Raw genomic sequence first — 21,028 nt, 5'->3', positions numbered from 1 at the left:
TCAGATCTCAGCCTCCTGAGTAGCTAGGATTACAGGCATGAGCCACTGACACCCGGCTATACTGTTTAGTTTTTTAAGGGCAGGAGGTCACTTTCCAAGTGAGTTCGCTTACCTTCACAGCATAATAATGAACCCCATAGGTCGGGAGAGACTCCACGATGCTCATGTAGCTGTAGACAACACACAACACACACACAAACAATGCACACAAGGCTGGTTATTTCAGCAGAACTGGTACCAGAGACATGCTATTTTTATTCTTATTCTTTTGTATGTGTGATAAGTTCTGGGGGGGTGATGATTTATTTGCAAAATTGTTGAAAAACTCCCTTTCCCCAGATAGTTGTTTTCTAAGCAGAAGAGAACAACCTTACATATGATCTCTTTCACACACACACACACACACATACACACACATATACACATTCACACATATTCTTCATAAGTGTTGGGAAGGACCACTTACTTCACAATTGCTTGACCTCTCGTCTGTCCATTCAGTTTCTTGTAGTGCTCAATGACTCTGTCTTCACTGGAATCAAAAGAAAAGAATTCTGTTAGTAGAGGCCAAACATCCTGCTGACTGAGATGCTTCCAAGCATCTACTAAGCTTGATGGATCCAATCAAAAGCTCCATGGAACAATCCACTCTGGGAAAAATGATTTGTCTTCAAACAGCCTACGTGAAATCTTTGGGCTATGGACTCTCTCTTTTTCTCTCTCTCTCTCTCTTCCTCCCCTTTCTCCTTCCTTCACCCACTTTTCTTTTCTTCCCTCCTCCTTTTCTTGTCTTTTTTGTCTGTCCTAGTGCTTGAACTCAGGGCCTAGGCACTGTCCCTGAGCTTTTGTGTTCAAGGCTAGTGTTCTACCATTTGAGCCACAGCTCCACTTCTGGCTTTTTGATGGTAATTGAAAAGTCTCACAGACTTTACTGTCCAGGCTGCCCTTGAACTGTGATCTTCAGATCTCAGCCTCCTGAGTAGCTAGTATTACAGACGTGAGCCATCAGTGCCTGCCCAGCTATAGATTTTCTGAGTGGGGTACTAGGCTGGTTTTTCCCCTCAGAGAACCCACACTCTCTAGAGAGCTTTATCTTGGACTTCTAGGAGAGAAGAAGCTATAAGTAGAGGCTACAGGACATCACCTTGCTTAAATTTCTTTGTTCCCCTTCTATGCTACATGGACTCCAGCCTGAGGTGGAGGAGCGGTTGACTCTAATCAGTGTTCACAACCCCACTTTTCTGAAGAGTCTGAGATTTGGTGTTTCCAAGGAGGAAGGAAAGTTCTGTCATTTGGGCCTGGTTAACAAAAGCCTAAGGGAAACCATAAACCAGCTACCAGGATGAGATGGCAGTACCTTCACCTCTTGAAATCTTAGTTCTAAAGCAACTAGAGATTATTAGCTGGTTCTTCGATGTCAATGGCTAGTCAGGCAGATAAGAGGCAGTGGAGGGCAACCTGGGTACTGCCTTCTTGGAGAAGTGAGCTGGAAACAATGGCTGCTCCCACTGCTGCTTGGGAATCATGGGGACTGGGGGACAGGTGCAGACTGGAGACCTCAGGTCCCACCCCAAACCACCGCCTCCATGAGGCCTGGCCAAATGGTCTTTCTTCAACTATAGCCAAAAGGACCCTTTCAATCACCCAGAAAAGCTCCAAGATGGGAGTGGTGTTGCTCCTAGATGCATTCCTTTAAGATGCCATTTGTTCACCCATATTATCTATGATGAGTGGGTGTGAAGTCTTCTTTCCTTCAGTTAGTTCTGTTTTTCCTTTCTAGCTCTGTCATCTTTCTATATGCTCCTGGAGTCATCCTCAAGGGAAACCGGTTTCTCTTTCAATTACAACCTTCATCTTCAATGATGACTGCATTTCAGTGTCCTGAGATTTGATGCAGGACGGTTAGAACTCATCACCAGGAAAGGTTCCTCTAGGTTCCCAGGATGGATGCTGGCTCACTACGAGGAGGAACCTTTTTCTACCTGGGGAATGCTCACTTCTGTGGACCTGCTGTTCAGGAAGGGACCACTATACATTCCCGCAGCTCCTACACTGGAAATGTGACAGGGTTCGCTTCCAGCACACAAACCTGGAGGGACATTTTCTCTCGAGGAACCCCAGCCTCAGTACAACTCCTTCCGGAGTTGTTTCAGGAACTTCAGGGTTGCTCTTCTGGTCTCCTCCTTACCCATCTGATACACCAACAGCTGTGTTGGTGTCTTCCCTACCATGTGACCTGGGATTTGGTGAGGTCAAGCAACTCAGTGTGAATACAAGCTTTTCTTTCTTTTCTGGCTATGGGGAAGAAGGTCTCTGAGAGGGAGGTAGGGTGATGAGTCAAGGCAGTAGGGTAGTGGTGAACTTAAGGCTCAGGAAAACATCGTGAGAGAATGTCTGCAATATTGTCAGGTGTCCGTTCCTCTGCTTACAGCAACAGCCTGACCACAGGCTTCCACAGTGTGACTTCTTCTGGCCTCTGCTTTCCTGGCTCTTCTCTTCTATCTATGGGGGAGGCACATGCCTGTAATCTCACCATTTGAGAGCCTGAGGCAGGAGTTCTAGGACAGCCCAAGCTAAGTAGTTGAGACTCTCAAGAAACACTGTGGGTTTACCATGTGATAACATACATGATGCTGACGAGGGACTAATCCCACTCCCTGCTTGTCTCCCCCACCCCTGCCCCGCACCACCCCCTGCCCTCAGCCCTGCAACTTCTTCTGCAAACTATATTGGAAACTGTATCCAATTTAGTGGATCTGTGGTAAGGGTCCCATGGACCAACCATGAGAAACTCATGAATCATGGTGAACCAAACCTCAAAACATTTGTCTGGAGGGCAGTGTGACACCCAGGATTCAGGCTGAATGAACTCTGGCCAAGGGCTGGGCGGTGATGTGAAGTTAAATCATCTCTCTACAGCCAAGGGGATGCTGGAAACCACAGGTGGTGGGAAGGGAAATAGGAATGGTGACATGGCTCCTGATTTTGGAGGAGCTGTCAGCCTCTACCAGTCAGGGTTTTGGTCAGGAATGACATCTTTGTAGGCAGGTGGTAGGGGTGACTGGCCCAGGAGGGAGAATGGAGGCCAGGACTTTGATCTTGCTTTGTTCTGTGGCTCCAGGCTTATCACTGTGGCTTTCAGTGTCAGTCATCTCCTCTGGAGAACCATGTGGTCTATTAAACACTTGGTGATGAGTGCGGGATGGCTCAGCATTATTGTCTTTGTACTGCTTTCCAGTGACAGACGGGGGCTTATCTCCTGTCTTAACTGGAGTCTGAAGTGAACAGATGTGGTTATCCCCCACTTCCATTTTTATCTTTTATTATTTTTCAACTTGTTTTGGTGGGTAATTGGAGATAAGAGTATCTTGGATTTGTCTGCCTGGGCTGGCTCTAAGCCAAGATCCTCAGAGCTCAGTCTCCTGAGTAGCTAGGGTGACAGGCATAAGCCACTAGTACCTGACTCCATTGGGAGATTTTTTTTTTGGTACCTTTTAGATGGCCCATGCTATGGATTCACCTGCTCTATGCAGATGGCTTTTTTGTCCTACTATACTCTCAGTGCATATAGATCATGGCCTAAGTGCTGGTGGGTCTGAATGAGACCCAGGAGAAATGCTAGCCTGGTCATCAAGGGAAGGGACATACTATCAAGACAGTATAGGTCTAGCTACAGACAAAGATGTTCATGTTGACAAAAACAGATGCATGCGCCTGAAGGAAGGTCTTTCTGTGTTATAATAATTTGCACGGAGCAGCTGGTACAGACAATGCAAGAAAAACCCCTGAGTCCTGAGGGTGAGCAAACAAGAGGCGTTGATAGCTCTGAAATGTGTATCAGAGTTTAATAAATAGTGTTTGGAAACAAATGCACAGAGAGAGGATGGAGGGAGAGATGAAGCCAAGGGCACTTCTGACTCCAGACAATGCAACATTATAGCTCTCAATGGCAATTGCCTTTTTCCAGTCTCCTTCATGTATCCCTATGTCCTTCACCACTGGGTTCCAGAAGATAAGGCCCATGGAACATGGGCAGTTGGGAGGAAGGCCAGAGGGTTTCATAAACAAAGAAACAGAATGTCATTATGTTGGGAGCTCTCACGACCAGACTGCAAAGATTGGAAGTTTGGACACATGATGCACTTGCAGATTAAACAGACTCTGTTCTTTCGGAACAGATAATAATGCTCGAAAACTGTTACCTAAAATCACTTGGTGGAGGATGGATGGAACTGGAGATCACCATGTTAAGGGAACTATATGAATCCCACAAAGCCAAGTATCATATTTGTGGAGACTAGGGGACAAGAGTACAAAGCAACCAAGGTCACAAAAGTATGTTAGGAAGATGGAAGGGGAAGAGAAAAAAGGAGAGGGAAGAAGGGTAAGAAAATAATAGATATATATAGAAAATAATAGATATATATATAGAAAATAATAGGGTTGAATAGGATCAATGTACATTATATGCAGGTATGGAAATGGTATGCTGAAATCATTACTATGTACAAAACAACTTATGCCAATAAAAAAGAAGGTTGAGCTGCTATTTATTCACATCTGTGTTTCCAGAGGAAGAGTGATAGGTCATTCAGAACTGCAGCTAGAGGTACCAGCACACCGATGGAAGCTGGCAGCCTTAGACAGGGAACCCAGCCCTTGGTGAATCTGATCTCTCAGAAAGAACTGATTGTAGAGCTAGAGTGAACTCTAGCCAGTGAACTCTGCATCAAGGCGTGGTGTACCCTAGCAGAAGAAACTGTTAAAGCTATCTGAGCAGAAGTGTCCAGATGAGACGAAACTCTAGCGATCCAAATATTTTAGAACAAGCAGGCAGAGGTGCTTGCTCAGCGACATGTTGTGTCTTATTACAATGAACTTGTGTGGGGTTTGTTTGTTTCTGGGATTATAGGCATCTGGCTGTGATTGTTTTACTTGGGTCTTATCTTCAGAGCAGTTACATGGATTTCCATGAAGGAGTCAGAAGGAACACTGGGAAAGCAGTCCTGTCCTGGTCAGAAGGCAGTGGTCAGTCCCGATGTGTCCAGCAGGATTGCATCACACTGCCCAGAAATCTGAGCCCTGGGCCACTGTGGCTGAGGCCACAATCTGGAACTTTCCAAATGTCTGAATCACTCAGTAATTCAGGGATCCAGAGATGGAATAACGTCACAAAGGAAGAAACTCAGGAGATACAGAACACCAGTGAGAAAGAAAAGAATCTATTTCTCTCTTGGCAAAGAAAAAAACACTCCCTACATTGCTCCCCACACCTCTTCCTGTCACTGAATGACAGAATTCCCACGTGGAGCTCTACCAGCACAGGGAAAGTTCTCAAACAGGCAAAGCTTCCGAAGTGAAACCTTCCTTTTTTTTTTTTTTAAGGGGTATTCTTCCACACAACATTACCACTTAAAAAAAAAACAACAAACAACCAAAAATGATCTCCGAAGACATAGTGGAGCTGGTGAGAGCCATGAAAGCCAGTACTGGGTAGGTCCCACCAGCACCCAGTGCACTTCCTGGGGATGAGGGATTGCTGGGAGATTCTGAGGGGTCTTACCAGTAGGCCAAAGAGGGGTGCTCCTTCAGGGCTTGGGTGGGAAGGGCTGGCAGCTTCTTCAGGTCACTCCTCACCACTTCATTGCTGAGAGAGAGAAGACCAAGAAACTTACTCACCCTCAGAAAAAATAACCACATGACTTAACACGGCCTGGCCTGGTTACCTCATCTGAGGTCCTGAGGCCTGCTGCCTTTCGTCAGAAGAGGCAGGAAAGAGAGCCTATCTTTATTAATAGTTTATTAAATTTATTAATATCTTATTTATTAATATAGATGGAGAAGAACATATGTCACAGAGCCCAGAGGCCTCCTCTCCCAGCTCCAGCCCAGTGCTAGGACCACCCAAGGCACTGTCTCAACTCTCTGGCAGATCGAGGGACCCTGAACAGCCACTGGCATGAATCCAGGGAGGCGTGGGGTCCCCAGGGCCCTGCAGTTGGGCTGGCAGGCCCCCAGGAATGGGCAATATCACCATGTGCCCCTGACCACTGTGGGGCCTCCCTAATGCTCAACGCTGGGTTTCTTTGTTTCATTTTTACCACACATTGGAAATGACTCGCTCGAAGATGTAAGTCAATAATCTTGGCTTTTTGACAAGGCTTGGAAATGACTGAGAGCACACGAAGTGGCGTCTGCTACGAATGGGAAGTTTTGTACACAGACTCAAGTGGGCTCAGGTTTGGGAGATCACCGCCCCTCTCTTCCCCAGCAAAACTAAAGAAACCAGATTTAAGTTGGCGATGTAGCTGAGTGGTAGTGCCTAGTATGCACAGCCACTAGGTTTGATTCCCCAGCACTGCAAAGCCAAAGCAGATAAAAACAGCAACAAAACAGCAGCAAAAACAAAAGTTTCCCCCTAGTTTTTTTTTTTTCCGCCAGTCCTGGGCTTGAACTCAGGGCCAGGGCACTGTCCCTGAGCTTCTTTTGCTCAAGGCTAGCACATTTCTGTCACAGCGCCATTTCTGACTTTTGGTGTGTGTGGTACTGACTCAGGGCTTCATGCATGCTAGGCAAGCACTCTACCACTAAGCCACAGTCCCAGCCTTCCCCTATTTTAATCAGTATTCTTCTGATGTTCAGCTCAGCCACTTGCTACATCCCTTCAGGACAGGGCTGTTTAGAACCACCAGTGGCATCCACTTGAGGGTGGCTGTGGTATCTCTGTTCGCCTATCCAAAAGCCCAGGATGCCAAGCTGGGTGCCACGGCTCAACTCCAGCCCTGCTTGTCATCTGTAGCTCTAGCCTGGGCCGTCAGCAGTGATTATGTTGCACAAGGAAAGCAAGGGCAGATAGGTATTGGCCACTGAACACTAGGCAGTGTCTTTTAGAGATTAATGGAAAAATATGACAGAAGAAGGAAGAAAATAAGGAAGGGAGAGAGGGAGGAAAGGAGAGTGTGAAGGAAGGAATGAGGGATGGAGGGAATAAGAAAAGGAAAAAAAAGAGGAAGAGGAGAGAAAAAGGAAGAAAGAAAACCTTTCTTGGAGAAAACCATGCCAATAGTTCCAAGTGGTGATAAGGAATTACCTGCAAGTTTGGTACCATTGTCACTGCTTCTAGAAAGGGAATTTTCTTGTCTTAAAAAAATAATATGCCGGGCGCTGGTGGCTTATGCCTGTAATCCTAGCTACTCAGGAGGTTGAGATATGAGGATTGCAGTTCAAAGCCAGCCCATGCAGGAACATCTGTGAGACTCTTATCTCCAATAAACCACTAGAAAACCGGAAGTGATGTTGTGGCTCAAGCGGTAGAGCACTCGCCTTGAGCTGAAGAGCTGTGAGACAGCGCCCAAGCCCAGAGTTCAAGCGCCGCGACCGACTAAAAAAAAAAAAAAAAATATATATATATATATATATATATGTATATACACACACACACATATATATATATATGTATATATATATTTAAGGTCTTGCTATGTATCCCAGGATCAACCCATGTTTCCTCTGCCTCAGCTTCCCAAGGTCTGGAATGACAATGGTGTAATCCCATGTTTGGTAAGCTTTTACCTTTTGAGGGGAGGGTTGTTGTTGAGGTTTGAACTCATGTCCCTGTCCTTGCTAAGCAAGTGATCTACCACCTGAACAATGTCCTCAAACCTTCTGCTTTTGTTATTTTTCTAAGAGGGTCTTGGTTGGCCTGAACTTCCATTCTCACACTTATGCTTCTCATGTAGTTGTGATGATAGGTACTTCTTATTGGTTCAAATGGGGGGGGGGGTTCCTCCCAAACTTTTAACCAAGCCAGCCTCCAGTTACAATCCTCTCAACTTCAGCCTCCTAAGGAGCTAGGATGACATGTATAAGCCACTGAGCCCAGCTGAAAGAGTATTTTTCAAATGCACTATGGCTGGTGATGTTTGAACAACCAAATAGAAGGAAAAGCTCAACTTATAATCGAATCAAAATATACAAGTACTTGGGATTTTTATAATCTAACTGGCAAGGGAGATTAGAATCAATTAGCTGGACAGCTTTCATTTTGACACGGTGGTAGAGGCACAATGAGCCTTGATCAGATTCACCCTTTCCATCATTCGCCTTCATCCCTTTCCCAAACCAATCTCAACAAACTCCACTGTTCTGTGTTTGTACCTGTACATAAAGTCAGCTGACCATATTCACACTCACCATCTCTGTTTTCCATCTCTCTTTCCACTAGGGCCCTAATTCCAGACAGGATCTGTTTGACATTCTTTTTTTTTTTTTTTTTGTCGGTCGTGGGGCTTGAACTCTGGGCCTGGGCACTGTCCCTCAGCTCTTCAGCTCAAGGCGAGCGCTCTACCACTTGAGCTACAGCACCACTTCCGGTTTTCTGGTGGTTTATTGGAGATAGGAGTCTCACGGTCTTTCCTGCCCGGGCTGGCTTTGAACCGCGATCCTCAGATCTCAGCCTCCTGAGTAGCTAGGATTACAGGTGTGAGCCACCAGCGCCCAGCCTGTTTGACATTCTTATCCTTTATTCTTACTAGTTTGTGTGCTAATTGTTCAAAGAGGTTTCACTGTGGTATTTTACACAGGCATCTACAATTCAGCATCTGAATCAGATTGACCCTTCTCTTCATCTCTCTCCCCCCATCCCCGTTATCCCCCTCAATTCCATAGCTTTCAGTGAATTTCACCATGCCACCTTCATTTCCAGCACGGTGGATTTGGCCTTGTTCATCCTCCAACACCTCTTCATGGTCAACAAGGTGAGGGCATTCAGAGTCCATTCTGTCATATGGAAAGTATGGTAGGGCCTACAGAGAGATGCACATGGTCCTTATCTAAAAGGCAACTCAGGATGAAGCTGAGGAGTACAAGAGTTATCTAGCAGAGACAACTGACTCTGTGGGTAATGTCTGATCATGTTAAATCAACTAGGAAAGTTCAGAGGAAATAAAGGCCCTTTGGGGTTCTGGTAAAAAGCACATTAGAGGAAGAATCTGCATGAAGCAAAGGATAGGGCTATCCACCCATCATCTATCTACCCATCCATCCATCCATCCATCATCTATTTACCCACCCACCCAACCATCCATCATCTATCTACCCACTCATCCATTATCTATCCATCCATCCATCTATATATTGTCTATATACCATCCATCTATTCATTCATTCATCTATCCACCCATTATCTATCTGTCACCTCTTTCTCTCCCCACCTTCTTCTATCAGTTTTCTCCTCAGGGGAACACAGCTGAGTGGAGGAGGCCATATAACTTGAAATATAGCTATGAAACAGGAGCAGCTGGTGGTAAAGAACAATATGGCTGGGCTGGGAAGGTGGCTCAGTGGCAGAGCGCTTGCCTTGCATGCATGAGGTCCTGGGTTCGATTCCTCAGCACCACATAAGCAGAAAAAGCTGGAAGTAGCGCTGTGGCTCAAGTGGTAGAGCGCTAGCCTTGAGCTGAAGAGCTGAGGGACAGCACCCAGGCCCACAGTTCAGGCCCCACATCCAGCAAAAAAAAAAAAAAAAAGAACAATATGGCTGGAAAGTCAGGCTAGGCATAGAATTCTAAGAATCTTCAGTTCCAGCCTAGAAGGGTTCAAAGTGCGCCAGGAGGAAGCAGAAGATGCTCTGAAGGGTTCCACAAAGGGTCCCTAGTGCTTAGGGATTCTCAGGAATAGTTTGACACTTACTTAGACAAATGCTCAGTTGGGCAAACACTCAGAAGCCCACAGTCATGAACTTCTGGGTCCTTTCTAGCCATATTAGTGCCAAAGATGACACCTTAAAGATCAAAAGACACTTCAATCAGATAAATTGATTGGCTGAAACTGTGGGGGAAGCAATCCAGAAAAGAGCTAAACCTTGAGTGTGGCTCTCCCTGCACCAGCACATCTAGAGTGTATTTGGGAAGGAAGGAGTCACTTTACCTGCCAACCACTCATTTGTTGGCAAACAACTTTCCCCACTGCTAGCCACAGGCTAGACTTCCTCACAGAAGCTTTCTGGAGAATTCTGTTCTTCCTCCAGGGCAGGGTTACACCCAACAAACAAACAACAAAAACCTGCAACAAGAAATCATCAGGGCGTGAAGCCCATTGAAATCCATTCCATTCTGGAAGGGATCCATGACTCCTAATCTGTCCCAGAGGATGAGTGAAAAGAAATGTTCTATTTGCCTTCTGCTGTTTGTAAACATCTGCAGTGACTTAGTCAATCTAGCCCAACTCTGCAGCTCGAGATCAGAAAGCTGCCCTCATGGGAGAGGTGGATCACTCTATCTTCCAAAACTTGTGAGACTGTAGCTTAGTGAATATGCTAGAAGTTTCCAGCTCCATTGCTCAGTGATTTTCACTTTGCTAGTATCCTCAGAGTCCAGGGGACCTGGCAAAATGCCAACTTAAAACATACCATAAGGGTTGGGACAAGGTTCAAATGGTAGAGCACTTGCTTAGCAAGTGCAAGGTTCTGAGTTCAAACCCCACTAGTGCTAATATATATCTCACATATAGTTTATATTATAATAAAATTTATTTAAAAATACCTTAACCATGGTCTACTTTGAGCAAAACACACACACCAAACGGTTTCTTAGAGAACCAATTACTAGACTGACAATATAATTCAAGTCTTTTGCCATACTGGTGATTCAACCCAGGGCCTAATATATGCCAGGAATGTGTGCTACTACTCCAACCATGACCAACCCTTTTGCTAATGCTTTGTTTTTGAGACAGAGTCTTGCTACCTTTGCAAAATTGGTTTCAAACTCATTAAGCTTCTGCTTCTGCCTCCTGAGTAGCTGAGATTAAAGACAGTACCACCATACATAGTGAAGTCTTTTTTAAAAAAATATTAACCAGATTTTACTAAAATGTTTTAGATAGTTATTAATATTATCAGCATAAAACAAGTTTGTCAATATTATAATAGTTTTTCATGGTAGTGGTGGGTTGAGACAATGTCCTGTATTTAAGCACCTACAACGTGGGTAGCAACATGTGAATGATCTACTAGGGGAAAACAAAGATTTCTAACTATGCAAGCAATAAGGACTTGTCTAATGAATAGTAACAATGTATTTAATTAAGACAGCCATGAAGTACAGGTGGAAATTAAGCCTGAAAAGATGATGAACAAAATGTACAATGTGTTTTCCTTTATAAAAGTAGGTATTAAGTGATGTAAGCCACGCCCAAAGAAATACAGGTCTGAAGGTTTCCCTAATTTGCAATAACTAGTATATGTCTAGGACAAGCAGAAAAGCTCAAAAGCTATGTACATATGACATATAAGATGATGTTAAGCGAAATGAACCCCAAGATAGGGACACAAGTGGTTTTTTTCTTTCTTGCTATTGTTTTTAATGTACTTATAATGTACTATGTGATATTTTTTGTTTCTTTTGTATGTTCTTCCTGCATGGCATAACCCGTTTTCACTGTATTTGATTCTGGTGCCCTGCATCTTGTATATACATTTTTCTAATTTGGGGAGGGGAAAGGAAATAACAAAATGCTTAAATAAGGATACAGGTTGACCCACTGTAACAATGAGATGTACAAGACACTATGTTGAAAACGAACTTTACAACTTTGGGGTGGGGGGAGGAGGTAGGTGGGGAGGGAAGGGATGATAGGGGAAAAACAAAGGAGGAGGTACAGGGCTCCATAGGAAATGTACTCATTACCTTACTCATGGAACTGTAACCCCTTTGTACAGTATCTTTACAATGAAAAACATATTTAAAAAAGCAGGGAAGAACTTTTTCAGGAAATTCCCTTTGGGTCAAACAAGATGTCAACAATTTGTAGGAGAAACCTGGGGCCAACAGTGGTGTATGCTTAACATGAAGGAATTCTTCCTGAAATCAGTTGCTTTGATTTGTCTCTATACACAAAACAACAGAGCAGAGAAACCCAGAACATTATACATAATGTAAGGGAGGAATCTGATGCTCAGAAACGGGCATATCCTATACTATGTGGGACCGACGCCTCCATGTTTTACGGGTGCATCATGAAGGTAAGCTTCTCTAGGAAGGTCCATTCTTTTGTAAAACAAGCTTATTTCAGATTCCCAATCCCTTGGCCACAATTCCCAAATCCAAAAAGCTTCAAGAAACAGCTTTTCTTAACCAATTTGGAGGAAAACCAGATAGGGTCTTACGCTTTTGCCCTAGTGGCTTCAGACTGTGATCTTCCTATCTCTGCTTTCTGAGTAGGGATTACAGACATGTGCCACCTTGGTCCATACAAATCCATGTTTTACTCAAGGCCACGATTGACCTGCATCTCTCTGTCCTGGCAGAAGCATCTGTGCTTTGGGGCAAAAGTGCTGAGTTTAATGCTAGGCACTGTCCAAACCCCTGCCTAGGGTGGTAAAGGAAACCTGGTACCCAGCTCTGAGTCGCCTGTCTCAAACCCTCCAAATTTTGAATTTGGAAGCACTGATCTAAAAAGTTTCAAATATCAATGAGAGATTTCTTTCTCCAACCCTACCACAAAACTAGAAAATTCTGAGATGGATTAAAAGGATGTTACAGGTTTTTGTTTGCATTTGATCTTTAAAAAGCATGCAGAGCCAGGTACTAGTGGCTCATGCCTGTAATCCTAGCTACTCAGGAGGCTGAGATCAGAGGACTGGGGTTCAAAGCCAGCCTGTGCAGGAAAGTCCATGAAACCACTAGAAAACTGGAAGTGGTGCTGTGGCACAAAATGGTAGAGCACTAGCCTTGACTGAAAGAGCTCAGGGACACCATCCAGGCCCTGAGTTCAAGCCCCATGGTCAACAACAACAACACAACAACAACACAACAACAACAGAAAGGCATGCAGAGCTGGGCACCAGTGGCTCACACCTGTAATCCTAGCTAGTTGGGAGGCTGAGATCTGGTTCAAAGCCAGACCTGGCAGGTAGGTGAGAATCTTATCCCCGAAGAACTAGAAAGCTTGAGCTGTGGCTCAAGGGGGTATAGGGCTAACCTTGAATGAAAAAACCTAAGAGACAACACTGAGGCCCTGAGTTCAAGCATGCAGGAAACAACTATCTCTTCTTGATTTCCTCCTTGTGTCTTTCCTCCTCTGCCTCTTTTCTTTTCCAATCATGGGAATGCTGCAGTTTTAATGCACCATGGGACTGAACCTGTGTATATGCAAAACCTCTGTCATTCTCCCTGACATCTACCCACCCAGGGAAGCAGCGTAAGAGATTTCCCCCAGCATGGGATTATATGTTCAGAACATGTGTTGTGGATAAATACGCCATACTAATTTATCATCTGTTCATAGGGGCCAAGTTACAGACACTTGTGAACAATGGGTCTTTATTTTGGATGCTAATTGTTCACTTATGTAAGCAGAGATTTCTTTCTTGATGAGGCTGGTTGTCCTAGGCTAAAAGGAGCATTCTGCAAATTTAGTTTCAAATGTGTAAAATTCAAAACGAGTTTAAAAATTGCTTTTTAAGTATATGATTGTGGGTAGATAATTTGATCCAAATAGATGAGAAAAACAGAACTGATTAATTTTTGTAAGTGTCACTGTTTGGTTTGGGAATCTCAACTCTAAAAATCTGCCACAGTGTTATAACTAAGGGACCGCTTTTTCCTATTCAGAGTTTATTCAAAATGGGATATTGAGACTGAATAACTCCTTAACAAAAGGGAATAATTTGTCATCATACAATTTTTCCTCCTTAGTATCTAGCTTAATACACCCCAAAGGATTCTCAACACTCTGTGTGTGTGTGTGTGTGTGTGTGTGTACCAATCCTGGGGTTTAAACTCAGGCCTGGGTGCTGTACTCAAGTCTACAAGTCTAGCATTCTAGATAGCTCCATTTTTGGCTTTTTGGTTGTTAATTGGAGATGATAGTCTCATAGACTTTCCTGCCTAGGCTGGCTTTGAACCATGATCTTCAGATTTCAGCTTTGTGAGTAGCTAGCCACTGGTGCCCAGCCTGAATACTTTATAATACTTCAGAAAGTACTAAAAGGCTCTGTCCAATGGACTTCAGGGCACAAAACAAAACTGACTTGAACATTTTGTTTCTGTGTTTTCAGATATAGTTGTTTTCAAAAGCTCTTGCTGGCACAAAGGTCCCCCAGCTGCTCCTGAATTACTCCTGCTTCTCAAGGTCATTTTGAAATCATGGGAAAAACTTCCCACATCCCTCTTCTTTCTCTTTGTAAAAATAAAGTCATATATGAGAATTATCATTTTGACTCTTCTCACCAAGGTTGTCCTTGGGCTGATAGGTATATTTATAGTTTAAGATATAACAATTTTTCTAGGAAGTTTCTAATCAGGAAGTTTAAACATTTAGGTATAACCAAGGCTGTGCATCTATGCAAGTTGCATTCCAGATATTAATGATTCTCTACATAGTTGTCAGAATCGTTTTTCACTAATTAGCTAAAAGTCTCTGCAAATCTATTTCTCTTACCATGCATATGATAGTGAGATAGCGGCTCTTTCTCCCTCCTGGAAATTAAACAACTGGAGGAAAATAGACCATAAACAACCCAAAAGGTTTCATAATGACTTCAGACTGAGCTTGCTTAGTTAGACTTGTTTTAGTTAAAAACCACTCTGTAAATGGAAAAATAATGATACTGGTACGAATTGTGATTTACAGACCATTTTTAAAGAATCATCTTTCAACACTTGTCTGTCAGCTGGGTAAGAAAAAAACTTGGTCATCTTTGTCAAGATAGCAGTTGGTACAAATGTTTATATTAGTAAAAAAAAAACAAAACAAAAAAAAGTCTTTTAGGAAGAGAATTAGCTCTTTGTCTCCATTTCCTGTTGACTTGCTAAAATTTTTGCTTTAACTTATGACTGTATCCTCTGGTCTGACCAGAAGAGACTTAAGATTCTGGAACTTTCAGAGATCAGTGAGCCAACTTTAGTTTATTATTCACAAATGTGCTTTGAAAAAGGTGGACCAAGGTTTCTGTTGTTGTTTTTAAACAAGAGGGCTTTTTTTGGGGGGGGAGAGGGGTGTCACCAAAGTTCCTTTTTCTTCATACAGACTAGCGACCACATAGTTTATAAAATAAAATATTAAAGTCATTATTCTTTTTGCCTGTAATTGTCCTCACAGAGACCTCAGAACATGCGGCCTCTGGGAAGTTAATGGGAATGTTTTTTTCAGTACAAATAAATACTCCAACTCCTCTTCTGAAATTGAGAAGAAAATCAATTTCCCTTGTTTATGAAGGGCTGTTATTTATTTCTATTGACTGAGTCATGCATCACTCTACTTCCTAAAGCATGACTTTTTAAACAATTTTTTAAGAATAGAATTAGAACCCTACCGATGGCTATCTCAGGACATAGTAAGAATTCTTCCAGACCACAAAACCTTGATAAGTTGATACTCTCTCAGGAAGACTGGCATTTAATTTTGCGCAGATGTCTTATTAACTGACCTAGAAGTATGTGATCCAAACCTCACTTCTTCTCCTTTGGTGGCTCCATTTGTTTGGAATGGCAAGCTTATCTAAAAGAAGGCAGTTTACCAGGGAGGCAAAACCGGCCCTGGATCTTACAGGCATCTCCTTACCACTGTTCCCTTCCAGGTGTTGGTAGCTTTCTTGGTCCTCATAAATCTCATGCAGAGAGAATCCTGGATTAGTGATCAGCATGAGTAAGCCCCGTTCTCTGTAAAATTATGCTCCTAGAGGGCTGGAGGTGTAACACAGTGGTAAAATGCCTGCCTGGCACGCATGAGGCCTTGATTTATTTCTACTGGGTAATGGCTAATCCTTGCTGCTTAGGGAACTGAGATCTCAGTATCACAATTCAAAGCTAGCTGTGCAGGAAAAGTCCGTGAGACACTTATCTCCAATTAACCACCAAAAAGTCACAAGTAGAGCTGTGGCTCAAGTGGTAGAGCATGCTATTCTTTGAGTGAAAAAGTTAAGGGATAGTGCCCAGGCCCTGAGTTCAAGCCCCAGGACTGGTACAACAACAACAACAACAATAATAATAATAAGATGATGATGATGATGATGATGATACTCTCTGGTCCCCAGTAGGTGACCTGGAGCTTTGCTAATCTGCTTCCAATAAACCTGGGTAGCAGAAAGAAATTCTACACAATAGTTGTTTTGTATGACTCTGATAACGGCCAGATGATCTCTAAGCAGTTAAAATCATTTCAATTTTGCAAAATGTTAAAGTTATATTATTAGTAGGAGTGATACTCATATTTGAATTCAGGGCCGGAGCTTGCTAAACAGGCACTCTACCACGTGAGGCACTCTTCCAAGTCTCTTTCCTGCTTTATTTGTGGGACTCGGTCTTGCTTTATGCTTGAGCCAGTCTGGACTGCGGTCCTCCTATTTGTGCTTTATTACTGGGATGACAGGCACATTATAGCACCCAGTCATTGTGTTTCCTCTATTTAAAAATTACTTTTTATCATAGAAATTGGGTCAATTCCCATTAAGAAAGGTGGACAGAGGGTGACAAGTGAGTTGACTCTCAAATTAGAGAAATGTCCCTGGTCAGTAGGGTTTTCAGCTAACTTCCCCTTAAGTCATTTTTGTAGGGTATGGTGATAAGTCCTTTATCAAATTAAGTTCAAATATCACTAGAAAGTTTGGATGTCCAGCCACTTTAAGTCGTGTTCTCTGCATTGACCTTAGGAAAGAAGAAGGTATTTTTTTCTATAATAGCTCAAGGATTGAAAATGCTATAAAAATAAGAACATCAGTGCTGAGCACTTGAAACATGATAATAGGATGAACAAAGGCATGCTTGGTTGGCTACTGCTTCATAGGCACTGGAGATGAGCAAAGGAGAATTTTTGTTATAAGTCTGTTGGTCCTTCCGTAGCTCCCTTGATCCCACAGCTCTGGGGCTACTGGATTGTTTTTAAAACAGAAAAGCTAACACTCCTGACTTTTGCAAAGTTGACAGACGCGAAAATGTTTCTTTTTAAGTGTATATATGTCAGGAAATGAAATAAGATTACCCATGTTATGCTCCGGAAAATAATACAAGTGAACAAACATTATCTTTAGATAAAGCGACTTCCTAATCCTTTAACGTATTGCACACATTTGTCCTCTACATGTCAGAATCTGAATATGTATGACCTATATTTCTTCCTATCACAGACAATACTACTTATCTGGTTATTCTCTGCTCATTTGCTTTCAGCAATGCTAAACCCAACATTTCACTGTCCAGTTCAATAAGACAAGCCAGTGAGCATGTCCATTAACTAGAAGAGAGTTACGTAAGAGGAAGCCTTCAGGGATTTGCTAAGCAAAATAGTCAAAAAAAAAAAAAAGAAGAATAGAGTCTGTACATTCACTCTCCTGGATTGTCATTATATTTTTCTCTATTAAAGTATATATGTGCTTATTTTTTCTCTATAAAAGTGTACCAGTGCTTATTTCTCTTGTTAAAAAAAAATAACCTTTTTTTCCTCCATTGTGCTTCAAGAAAATTACTCCCATAATTTGTAGATTTCTAATACTTATTCCACAAAGTAGGCCCTAGTTATAGAGATATAGGCAGGCCCCCAAACAAAAACAAACAGCTGTTTAGAAATTAGAGATTCAAGACCCCTCAGGACCTGAGAGAATTACAGTGCCTTTTGTATGTGGCCAAAACTTTCAAAAGCCATTTGGTCATCTGGATTCTAGATAGCCTTGGACCCTGTATTATATATGTAACAGCCGTTCCCTGCAGTTCTATATTTCTAAGTTGGCATTTTGTTTTATTCACGTCATTCAGGAAAATGCACCCCACATACAGGGTATGTTTCCACGTCAAAGCCATCCACTTATTCACAACTAAGAATGTACAGTCACGCGTTAAGAGCTAATCACAAAACTCACCTTCTCCAAAACTAAATCCAGAGAAGGGCACATCTGAAATGCCTGACCTTCAACCACGAAATGCAAGGTCATCAACGCTGTGTTGAAGTGGATGGGAAGGAGTTCAGACACAAGGAATTTAAAAGTACTCCTCTTATTTCACAACTCCAGGAGTCTCTAACGAATCAGTTTCACAGGACTTCTGAAGCGTTGTCCTAACCACCAGGCCTACTTGAGAAGAAGGGCCTGTCTGTCACGTGGAACACACCACTTCTTCTGTCTATGGGGGGTGGGTTTTAAGTGATGAGATAACCTACCTTAGCATAAAGTGTCTGACCTTCCTCTCCCTTCACAGCTATTTCTCTCCCCTGACAGCTACAGTTACAACCTTTTAGACAGCTCCCTGACAAATAGAGCTCTACCAGGTCCCTTGATTTCCTTGATTCCAGCCAACCCTCCTGGCATTCTACCAGCTCACAAGGGAGCCATGAATGGCTGCCGGGCCTGGCCTGTATACTTCCTCTCTGGCAATCCGTGTGGCCAGGCTGCATGGTCTGTGGGGCCACATGAGGTTGCTCCCAGTTCACATTCCATCCTGTCAGGGTTCTCTTAAGAATAAATAATATTTACAGTAGGAGGTCAGAGCTGGCCAATGAAAAAGGGTCTTCAGAGTAAGTAAACTAGGCACTGGAATCCACTGGGCTTGTGAAATTTCATAGAACTGCAGGAATCTTTCAAGTAGATACACTACTACTCGTCAAAACCCCACATTTCTAGAACAAATTAAGATCACAAGAAAATAACACAGGCAAATTATCATGTAGTTTTGACAACCTGAAAATGTTTCATTGAACAAGTTCGGTAAGTAGAGATTAGCTAAGTACTGTGTTTAAGATCCAGCTTTGTATAGTCACTCTCAATAAAAAACGGGACACCTCTGCTTTCTACTAAGGATTTGGGGAACCTGAATGACGTAACTTGGAGATCTCCTTATGAAAATATCTAAAGAGCTGAAGAAATCACATTTTAGGTTAGAGGTCGGTAAACTATTACTTGGGCCAAATTCAACCATCTTCCTGGAAAAGATAGAGAAGACCAAGAGGAGGGAAGAAGGAGGAAGAAGAGGAAGAAGATCAGGAAGGGGGGGAACTAAGGGGAGAAAGAGGAGGAAGAAGGATTTCATGATACAAGAAAACATATTAGCATCCAAATTTCTGTCTTCCTAAATGAAGTTTTATTGAAACACACTCACGCCCACTGGCTGAGTGACTGCAATAGATGATTTCATGGCCTGCAAAATCCAAATCCAAGCTATTTACTGGCTTTTTTTTCCCAGAAAAAGTTTGCCTACTTTAGATTTAAAAATGAATTTTTACCTTTTGGAAATGTCTGATGAAACATGTACCTCCAGCTTAGTTATATTGCCTTTACAGATTAAAGCTTCAAAGCACAGCAAAACATATATTTCTTGAGGAAGTCTAAGTATAATTTAAAAAACTTATGCTGGTACTGGGGCTTGAACTCAGAGCCTTGCACTCTAACTTGGGTTTTCCACACAAAGCTGGCACTCTACCACTTGAGCCACATCTCCACTTACAAGTTTTTAGAGGTCTAATGGACTTTTCTGCTTGGGATGACTTCAAACTATGATCCTCAGAGCTCAGTCTCTTGTGTAGTTAAGATTACAAGTGTGATCTACTAGTACCTGGCTCAATTTCTTTCTAATACCAATTTTCATGTGCCCCGATACCACACTTTGCTCTGTGTGTGTGGTTATCTCCTCTCACTTGTAGCTAGACCTTGATGTAAAGCATCTTGGGTTTCCACAGAGGAGTTTGATAATGTAGAATGCATGGAAAGTCCCTGTCTTTGAGCACAGTCCCATTGAGGGATGGCTACAATAATCTGCTCTGTGAAGGTCATGAACAGTCTCGATTGTAGGCAATTTCAGCCATGCTGCTCATTGGGTGGTGCTTATGGAATGAATGGGAAAATTCAAGTTTGCCTTCTATAGGGTTACCCCATAGCTAAGTCTGTTTGTGTTATCATCTCCAACAGAATCTCAAGCAGGAAGGAAAGGACTTCCTGTGTTTCTAGTAACCTATGGGATTTTCCTTTAGTATGGTACATTACTGATCTTTCTCTGTGTGATCTATCTGTTCCCATCCACAAGCTGACAGGTGGATCTCATCGCTGATACACATCAATCAACTGTCAGATAATAGTCAGATGACAAAGGATAGGCACCGCAGATCTTTTAATGGGAAAGCCACAGAATACATTTTAAAGCCCAAACAAAACAAACAAGAAAAATACCCCATTGGTAAACTCACCTAGAAAAATCTCCCTTTGCTTCCTGTAGAGGGGAAAAAAAAAGAACATCAGCCCAACACACAAATGCAGTGCTAGTCTGTAAAATACCTGCTTTAATCACGCCAGCAACCCTGAGATTACAGCAAGACCTGTATTCTCTCACCCTACTCTACAAGACCTGTTACTCTAACCCCACTACTACAGGAAGACAAGAGGGAGTCCATGCACTTCCCCTGGAATAGGAAACTCGAAAGTTAAGCTTTAGAAAGTTACAAATAAATTGATAGGCAAGTTTTTACTCCCAGGCCCTGGTCTAATGTGTGTGTGTGTTTTCTAAATCTGACGGTGTGTTCAGATAAAACTATTTTCCCCCTTCCCTTTTTCCTTTTCCCCCTTCCCTCCTTTTCCCTCCCCTTCCCTGCTCTCCTTTCCTGCCTTCTTCCTACTTTTCTTTCTTTGAGACAGCGAATTGCTATGTTATGGGTGGATCTTGAACTCTTAGCCTCAAGCCAACCCCTGCCTCATCCTCCCAGATAGCTGGGATTACAGGTGTACACTACTATGCCTGACCAGAACCATTTCTTATGTCACTTTGTCCTGTGAGTTCTTTCTGAATGATACCAAAGACTCAAGAGGTAGGGACATGGAAATTCAGCGAATCAAGACTAAGATCTTGATATGGAGCAGTGCTAAATATTTGCTGAAGGAATCATTTCTACTCACTCCACCATTCTCCCTGACTCTCTCCCTCTCTTACATAAGCTAAAAGCTTAAAAAAATTTTTTTTTTGCTTTGTCATTACAAGTGACACAGAGTGATTCACTAGCAATTCATTCTAGCTATTCACTTGGTTTTTCCCAGGAAAGAAAAGGGTACAAAACT

General features: G+C 42.7%; 1 protein-coding gene across 1 annotated transcript in view; it reads right to left on the bottom strand.

Annotated features, from left to right (window-relative positions):
- Positions 1-21,028, bottom strand: part of Frmd4a (FERM domain containing 4A) — a 194,090-nt gene that overhangs the window by 84,749 nt on the left and 88,313 nt on the right. The window contains exons 7-10 of the mRNA XM_042686012.1: positions 20,167-20,189; positions 5,564-5,647; positions 467-532; positions 113-170 (exon numbers count right to left, since the gene is read on the bottom strand). Coding sequence (XP_042541946.1) covers positions 113-170; positions 467-532; positions 5,564-5,647; positions 20,167-20,189 — 231 coding nt within the window. The remainder of the gene's footprint in view (positions 1-112; positions 171-466; positions 533-5,563; positions 5,648-20,166; positions 20,190-21,028) is intronic.

The sequence above is a fragment of the Dipodomys spectabilis genome, unplaced genomic scaffold (assembly GCF_019054845.1).
Source record: "Dipodomys spectabilis isolate Male_0828 unplaced genomic scaffold, ASM1905484v1 ptg000096l, whole genome shotgun sequence".
Classification (NCBI taxonomy): Eukaryota; Metazoa; Chordata; class Mammalia; order Rodentia; family Heteromyidae; genus Dipodomys; species Dipodomys spectabilis.
Note: the sequence above shows the minus strand (reverse complement) of the source record. Positions and strands in the feature narration are given on the sequence as shown.